Source organism: Mesitornis unicolor, unplaced genomic scaffold, assembly GCF_000695765.1.
Source record: "Mesitornis unicolor isolate BGI_N332 unplaced genomic scaffold, ASM69576v1 scaffold30246, whole genome shotgun sequence".
Taxonomy (NCBI): Eukaryota; Metazoa; Chordata; class Aves; order Mesitornithiformes; family Mesitornithidae; genus Mesitornis; species Mesitornis unicolor.
In genome coordinates, this window is record NW_010193460.1 from 11,588 (window position 1) to 21,089 (window position 9,502).

The 9,502-nt window shown below is 35.7% G+C and overlaps 1 protein-coding gene across 1 annotated transcript; it reads right to left on the bottom strand.

The window, feature by feature from the left end:
• Window positions 1-2,260: 2,260 nt before the first annotated feature.
• Window positions 2,261-8,345, bottom strand: LYRM7 (LYR motif containing 7). The gene is given in 4 exon segments (XM_010187468.1): window positions 2,261-2,337; window positions 5,894-5,975; window positions 7,473-7,543; window positions 8,258-8,345. Coding segments are annotated over 4 exon segments (318 nt in total).
• Window positions 8,346-9,502: the final 1,157 nt, after the last annotated feature.

Sequence of the window (9,502 nt, forward strand, 5' to 3'; positions counted from 1 at the left end):
CAGCAGGAACAAGTAATGTTAATGAGCAAACCATAAACATACTGCACAGGAGTGTAAGAAGAATTGTTCTGAAGGCCACTAAATTCTACTAACTTTTTTTTATCATGTCCTTTATTTTCAGCAGTTGTGTATATTATTCAGGTGACTCATTCAGTCTTTTATTGAGTATTCAAGATGTAGGTAAGATGAAGCAAATGCCTGTCAAATCCCAAGCCCGATCCTGTAAATGGAAATTTCCACAGTATCTCCGTAAATGCATTAATACTTGTTAAAAATAAAAACCTAAAACACATGACAGCAGAACAGTACCGAAGTAATAGCCATGTGAAAATAGTTTCTCCACTTGCTGTTTCATCAAACATCATACAAAAGACTGCCCTCTACTGTTGGTATCATCAGCTTTTTAGTACATATTTTGCATGGCAACAGGCAATACTATTTTACATCACTACCAAAAGAGTGAAGACCTGCTAGGCCTCAGTTCCATGGTGTCACTCTGAAGGATAAAATCACTAATACACTGCTCCCATAGCCTAAAGCAATAGGGCTACAAGATATTAATTTTCCCCAGTTCCAGTATGCCATGGGATGTACACCTTAATGGTTGTGTAATTTCTTGCCAGACTCCCGTTTAATTATTCCTGCTTAAAAATTATTCACTTCACTTAAGGTACTGTTCTGTTTTGCTCTCTCTCTTCAGCTGCAACTACCTTCTACTCTCTATCCCTTGCATACCCCTTCCTTATGCTCTTTATGGAAAAAAAAGTCTATCGTCAGGCTGCAGAGGGATGGGAAACCAGATATAGAATATGCCTTGTCCTTAGGAAGTAAACGACACAAGAGGCCTAAACAGCACATTTCCTACCAACCAAGGTGTTTGTTTTGTAGTGGGGCCACTAAACAGCAACAAAGAGCAAGAACTCCACTAATTTAATTTTATATCCCATCATTTTCCTGCTGCCTTCTAGCTACAATGCAGGGAGCATCAATGCAATTGAAAGAGGGTTACTGACAATGTACTCACTGCTGACTGCCCTGCCCATGGCAGCCAGAGACAATAAAGCAAGCAGTACTGCACTGACATGCTGGGTGAGGAAGAGACACTGGATACAGGCACTAATTTTCCATTTTACTCAGTCAATGAAGCCACATCAGAACTCACACAGATATGCAATACTGACAACTTGGAGGCTTGTTAAAAATAAACAGGGTCACTGGGACCCGAAACAGAGCTAAGAGCTATTACTGGGCTACCTCACTCCTGTGGGAGGTATTCATATCCTAGTAAGATGCCTATTAACCATTTCACACCAAGAAGATTCTATGTATCATCAAAGCTGTATCTGGTTCTCATTAAAATTGAGGAGAAGAGGTCATTGTGATGAATTCCGCCAGAAGCAAGTAAGTCTCCTTTAAGAAAATGGAACTGATAAAGCCTAGTAAATAAATTCACCATAAATTCACTCTAGGCAAGTCAGACCCCTTGTGACAAGACCACAACCCTCTTTTCTTTAAGAAATGCCTCAGTAAGTCACTCTATAATTGCAAGATAAAATGAAAACCATAAACTCATAAACCATATGATCTAAGACATCCTTAAGTTAGGCTGTAGCTGGGTTCTCTTGTTCTGCTGTCATCCAAGAATGCAAACTTGGCCATTCCCGCTCATGCAAAGGTGTGGCAGAGAAAAAACACTGCACATACTCTCTTATCTGTAAAACCTGAATAACTTATTCAGATAAACCTTAAGAACTCTCTCAAACATCACAGTATATTAATGTACAATTAACGACAACTTCAGAAATCATGCTTCCGATGCAAAGCATAAATCTAATGCCAAGTGCTCCAAGACGGTTTTTCATCACTTCAAAGCAGCATATGGTTGACAATAAAATAAATAAATACTATCAGGCTTAAGAACTGCATTTAATTTGTATTTAGTTTTCAAAAACTCTGGATTGTTAGGAAACAATTTCTGTCTTATGACTGTCATAATTAAAAACTTCCCAGACTAAAGTAACACAATTCAGCAGTGTATTTTTAAGAGAACTCTGTCTTGAGTTTCCATGAAGTACTAGTATCTTCCTGAGAAGCAGCACATGATGATATCACAATAAAAGCAGTTACTTGTTTTCAGTCTGTTTTCCTCATAACAATATTTAACTGTTTTTAAAATTTAGCTTATAACACGTATTCACAGCTGGTTTTCAGAGACCTCATTACAGGATATTAGCCTTCTGGGGAGAGGGGCATATGTTCCTCAGGATTCATGCTTGCTTGTTGGTTTATCTAAGTAAGGAGTGTTGTCTTGCAGCAGATCTTTCCTGGGTATGAGCACTGTAATAGAAAAACGTCCTGTAAGAACATAATCTTATGGAGAATACTATTTAAAATTCTAAAGTTTTTACATTTACAAACAAAAAATCAGGTTACTGAAGTGAGAATCTGAACTTCTGGTAAGCATATAATCAGCAACATGGTATCTACCCCAAGACAAAATTACATTTTTACCTTCTGTTGGTCACAATACTGCCTTCCCCTTTTTCTTTTAAAAGCATCAAAATATTTTAATAGCATTAAGAATCCACAAAAAAAAATGGTATAGCAGTGCAGTAACTTTTAGCAAGATAAAGCATGGCAATTTTATCATGCCCAAAACATATTGTTTATTTGAGCAGTTCCAACAATGAATACTAAATTTGACATAGTCCTCTCCTCAACATCCTGGAACTGGATCTGTGATATTCATCTTGTCACACCCGTTTTAAATGCCAACAGGAAAAGAATCAAATGAAAATTTTGGCCACTATATCATCACAGAGGTGCAGTGTGTTAGGGTTTGTCTAGTTATACACCATTTTAACCTCATCTTGGCATCTAGCTCTTCAGAAATCAGCTTTTCCTTTCTTCAGGAAGGAAAGGAGCTGTGTCATGTTGGATTTGCTCCAGTAGCAAAAACTAATGTGCAAACTCCTGAAATCATAATGCTGTACTTTGGCTAGGTCAGACAGCTGTGAAAGGTAAAATAAACCAGGAAAACCATGCATTTGTGTGCATGTGTGTGTAATGAGTAATATTTTGTTCAAAGGGCACTGATAGCCCGTATCTTCTAAGGAAGAAAACTAACGTTCTTTAAGGTATGTTCCTGTTGCATCTGTGTACTGATACATTTAATAAGTTTCTAAGAGCTTTAAGTAAAATTTCAATTGCATTTCTCTTAGGTAAAATCTAAAGTACTGAAAAACCAAAGTCCAACAATTACAGATTGAAAGAAAAAATTCAAAGATTCTTTTTCAAAGCTAAATTTTGAACATACACTGCCAAAACGCCAAATCAAAATCATCAGAACATACTGCATTCTGTCGTATATTACTAACGTGTAAGCTCTACTTGTATCAGCTTAATCTGAAATTCAAGTGAAATGAGTAGAACCAAGACTTTTGTATACTAGTGGGTAATTTAACTCAGACTGAAACATTTAAAAAAAAAAAATCAGAAAAAATGTCTAATATGTCTAACAGGCTCCTAATTGAAATTGTCTTCTCTTTTGTAATAAAACCTCAGCCTAATTTTGTAATTTTATACCACTGCATCTCAAATTCTTTTTAAAGAGTAACATTTCCCTGTGCCCTGCTTCTATGACAGCACAGAATAATTCCATTTGATTAGGGAAAATGTTCTCCTTACCAATATTTGCTATCACTGTTTAAAACAAATCTTCAGCTTTTTATTTTCAGTTATTAAATAGCTATTTTAAAGATGCTGAATTGGAAAAAAAAAAAAAATACTAGGTGTTGCTAAATTGTACGTGTTCAGCTATAGTACAAAAAGTTAAAGAGACAAAAGATTCTGACAGTAAGTCATTTAAGGAAACCAGTTGCAGCAATAGGTTTCTGAAACATTTTACCTAGTTTCCTTTATCCCTCTTCTTCTTTCATTCAACACAGCAATTTATCACTTTAATCTTATTTTGGGCAGGGGGCGTGATGGCTTGGGATGAAGCAAAGACATAGTATTAATTCAAATGCCCAAATGTCAGTATTTTACAACTATTTTTTTCCCAAATAGGCCAATATACTTTCTATTACAGCAAAGTAAACATTCACCTACAAAGTTTCCAAAACAAACATACAGCACCTAAGATGAAGCACTATGAAAAGTAAACTTTTCAACTAAGGTTTCTTATTTTTATTTGTCAACAAACAGCAATTCAAGCAGCCACCTGAAGGCTGCACTTCCACTTTTTTTTGTTGTTAATATATCTGTGCCAAGCCTTTCATTTAATACAAGATGATACCATAAAAGCAGTAAGGGAGCTAACTGTAATTCTATTGGTACTATAAAAGTTACCACAAAGCATAAAGACTGAGGATCAAAAAGGCTGATTTTCTTCTGCTAAAACTTCCTTAATCAAAGCTCTACTGTAACTGAATACCCATTCATTACCTGTGCTACTCACATACCTACACAGGCATTTCCTACAACAAACTCCCTGCCAGAAACTCGCTCCTAGGTGCCAAAAAGAAAGGTAAGTGAGAAGATCCACTTGATATTTTCATCAGCTACATGTACAAGACATTTGCAGTGGACACAGCTGGGACAGCTGACCCCAACTGACCAAAGTGATATTTCATACCATAGAACGTTATGCTTGGCAATAAAAGCTGGGAAAAGGGAGTGGGCGGATGTTCAGAATGTTCACCTGTTGTTATGCAGAGAAGCTGTTCCATATGGGAAAAAAAACCCCAAACCTAAAGGGGGGCAATAAGGGGCTTAAAATCTCATTAACAGCTTGGTGAAAATGGATAGTAATTGAAGAGCAGGATCAGATTCAAAACTACAGCAAGTGATTCTTCATAAAAACCAGAGTAAATTCTGTCAAAGGTTCTCGGATGCAAGAAATCTGCGGTTGACATGAACAAGTTCATGAAAGAGAAATCCACTGAAGGTAACTAAAACAGAAACCATCTCTGCCTCAGGAAGTGCTTCCAGTAAATAGCTGGAAGAGGTGAAAGTTCACTTGCACTGTTCCTCCTCTTCTACTGTCATCTGCCTAGGATCACTGTAGAAGACTTCACACTGATCTAGATGTATCACTGGCCTCAATCATAATGGATGTTCTAAATTTAAATGCTTTAACAGATCTAAAGCTGAACGTATTTACAAAGTTTTACAGATAACACTGATCAGAAGTGAAAGGAACAAAGTACACAGCTGAAGATTTCGCCTATCTACCACACAGTTGTATGCTGAACCTACTACTTCTTTTATATTTGACTGTAAGAGAAAAGAACTTCTAAACCAGAATTTCAGAATTTGATAGGCTTTGTGTCAAGGCTATCATTGTGTCGCAAATCTTTCAAGGTATAATAACTGAAACTTAAGTTGTGAGAACCAGATTTTGGAAGAGCACTCAGTCCTCAAAGGAAAAGCTATTCTATGGACAGTATACATACTGCATGTGCTAATTCTCCTCAGGCAGCTGCTTCTTATTTGGTAGAGCAAGTACCTACAGATACTGTGGCTACTAGATTTAGACATCACTGACTGACTAGCCAGTACATGCATGCTGACTCGCTACTTAACTGCTATCACTCCTAATAGTTAAAGTACCGAGTTATAACTTCTCTCAAAAATGGCATTAAATGCAGTCACTGTCTCTTTTCTACCAGCCTCTGTATTTCAAAGTATTTGTGTAGAAACTTTGTTCCTTTGAAATCTCCACCTGTCCTAAGCAGTGACAATAGTCAACAGGCTTAAATTAAGGGTTTGGGCAGATAAATTACAAATACCCTTTTGTCCTCTATATCCCTTTACTTAGTTTTCAAGTTTTATATTTATTGACCCAACTACAACATTTAAAAACATATTCGTAGCATTTAGCTTTACTCACCTATTTTGTCGGAATCTGTGTGAACTGCCTGAACAACAGAAGTTCTGAGAATCACTTCAACATCTGAAGCTATTTTCAGAAGCTAGTAAAAGGGAAAAAAAAAGACACAAACAGTAATTTAGATTATATGTAATTATTACTGAAGGTGTTTTCCATACTAGACAACTATTCAAATAACAAAGCCATTCAGTTCCATTATTCACATAGTTATGCACTATCTACATATAGTTCTTATTCTGGGGATCATGCAAAAACTTAGCTTATGTATCAGTCTGTATCTTGACATCCAGGAGGAGAGAAAGGAAACTTCTGTTCAGTAACATATAGCAGTAGAAAATCTATATACCGAATTAAAACTGCAAACAAGTAAGGTAGAATGCAGCTATCAAAACAAGCAACTAGTTTCCAGTGATCAAAGACATTTGTGAATGCCTCAATAACATCTGACTCCTCCTAGTGAAAGGGTAAGCTGGCTCTTTTAACATTCTTTTATTCCATTATTAAAAAGTCACATATGTGTATTTTGCAGGCTGCCATTCTTAACAAATACAGATTTAAAAATTACAGCAAGTGTTTTCCCTATACTTCTATAACAAAAAAATTTACAATTTAACAGATCAGACACTGGGAATACAATCACAGAAGTATTACTGTAGGGGCCTGATAACAAGGAGAAATGCTAGAAAGTCCTAACAAAATGTTATTTATGTCATCATCCTGTAGCTGGTATGATACAAAGGTTTAGATTTACTTCTGCAAAGGACAGCTAGAGACACTTTCTTCCAAGTAGGGCTCAACGACAATGTTAAGTCTGTTAAAAGGCTGAATGACAAGGACTAAATTATTCATGCTGTATGGATATTAAGAACTAAAAACATCTAGACTACACACATTTTATTTCTGGCCTCAGTAAGTTTTGGAAGAATCACTCAGTAAGAAGTGTTAAGATAAGAACTGAGCTTACAGTGAATTAATAGAATGTTCGACCCCTTTTAATGCACCACAAGCAAAGACGACAAAAACCTAAGAGTAGTATAATTAATACCTCTGTATTACAATAGTCATGACCATTTTGCACATTTTTGCCTCCCATAAAAGATGCTGGCTCATTTGTGATCAGCAATCAAAATAAACTTCTCCTGTCTGCCAGTAACCGAGCAGATTCTTTAATTTCTCTGTATCTTTCTGTGCTTGTCTATAACAAAGATCAGGCAAACTTAAGTGACTACAGCTCAGAGAGATATTATGAGCAAAGTATACAAAATATTTACATGAAAGCAGCAACATAAAACTTTTGCATAATTTTACTGTAAGCTTCAAAATAAGCATATTGAACTACCAAAGGACACTTTCCCCTCATGCATTTTTATGTGCAAAATTCTATAACATAATACTAATATCAATAGAGGTATCAATGTATTTATAAACAAAAATCAATGTAAAAGCCTTTTCAAACTCTCTTGGCTCTCACAATGTCTCAGTAAGTACTTACCTTAGTTTAGAGCTCCTTTAAGTAAAAAAGCTCCCACAAAAGTATTCTTAAGCTAAGCAGGAAAAAGCCAGTAAAAACAAGAAGTACCTCATTTATCTTCTCTTCAGAAGTCTCGTTTTGGTTATTTTTGAATTCTTCATTTATCTTTTGTCGTGCAGCTAAATAAAGTAAATAAAAAATCTAAAGTGTGAACAAAAGTCTTTCTCACTGCCTCTCAAAGTCTTGATTCTTGAGAATCTCAAGCACTGGTGCACTCTGCCTGAAGTAATTTGAAGTAAAATATGACATCACGTGAATACAATGGAAATTTTAAGTTGACTGGTATAGGAATACAGTATGATTGCCTATCTAGCCCTCTGAGCTTTAAAAATAACAAACATACAGAAGCCACTAATAAAAACTGGTTTACTAAAAAAGCAGTATCTATCATCTAAGGAGCAGGTGATAAAACATAACCATGCATAAAGAGAATCAACTCAAATGCTTAGTACAGTTATACATGTTTTGACTGGACTGAAGAGAGGATGTTTATTAAAAAAGGGGCAAACATCCATCCCAGGAAGATCACTAAGGTTCCAAAGAGATTTTTTTCTTACAAAATATAGCTTGAGTGCTTGAGTCTAACAACAAGGTTGTCTTTTGGTGGGGTTTTTTTGTTGTTGGTGGTTTCTTTGTGGGGTCCCCCCCCTTCAAATTTAAGGACGTCTGGTTATGGACATAAAAGTTTTCCCAATTATTACTTATAAAACGTAGAAGGGAATAATTTAAAGGAATGTTATGTTAAGAATGATCTTCCTGTGTATTTAGAGAAGAAAGTTCCACAGAAAGACAGGTAAGCATCCCCCACACACAAAAACAACAACTTATCTCACCTTCAAGGGCTCTAGTATCATTTTTAAAAACTTCTTGACGGGTTCTGTGTAATGATTTAAAAAGCTTCAAAACCTGTCAATATAACATCAATAGAATTAGCTTGTTTGCTAGCAGGATTCTTAGTTTAAATGAACATGTTGCAATTAAGAGTGTTCTGGCTGATCTTTTACATTCTTTCCATTTAGTACAGAATCAGTATCTCAGAGACTTTATCTCAATTCCTGATAAAATAATTTACAGCCAGAGCATATGTGAGGAAATCAAGATCCTAGACAGTTCCAGATGTTTCAAATTAATCTAAGATGCTAGAGAGTTCTAGCACTACACTCTTGAATAATTACTTGGGATTGCATTACAGGACTGTAATCCTGAAAATACATTGACCTAAACATATTTATTGTGCCATTATCAAATAAAACCAACAGAATCAGAGTAACTCTAGAAGTCAAGTCACCTGAAGGAACTATCATGGTTACATCTCTGGATACTCTCAGTTTCAAAAAAAAGGATAGAAATATGAACAGCGAAGGTATTCTTAAGAAAATGTGAGAAAAGTGAATGTTAAAAGGATCTCAAACTGTGTATTAACCAATCCAACAATTATTTTTCATGTCTAATACCTAGGCATAACCTTCTACAGGTGATGTGACAAAACCAACACAAAGCAAAGTCTTCCCTAAATACAACTGCTAGATCAGCAAATAAAAACTTCTGTAAAAGCAAATGCTCAAAAAATTAGGATTTACAATGAAGAGATGACATACCCTAGTACGTACGTAAAGCTCATGTGGTTTTGGCTGTTTATTCATACAGGCTTAAATTAATTACAGACTTGAAGCCCTTATCAGACTTCTTTAGTGTCTGTCACGAGATTGACAGGAATCTCTGTCAATCTCTATCACAAAACCCTCCCCCCCAAACCACCTTGATAATGAGATACCTTTTGAAGTTATTTCTAGTACTTCCTAGTGTGTTTAGGCATCTCTAGAAGGCATAATTCCAAGTAATTCATTATAATCTTAAATTGTTTTTTCACAATTAATATTCCAAAAGTTCCTTTGAAGGACACAGGAAACATAGGGCCATAACTGAAAAATTACCATTTTCTTTATCAGCATGCTCTATATCTATGAGCTGGAGATCCAAACAAGACTGTCCCCAAGATGTAAAAGGCCAAAATTCTGGCGGGGCCCTGAAAAAACTGTTGCCTCTCATTTAAATCTGTCAATGATAGAGAAGAACAG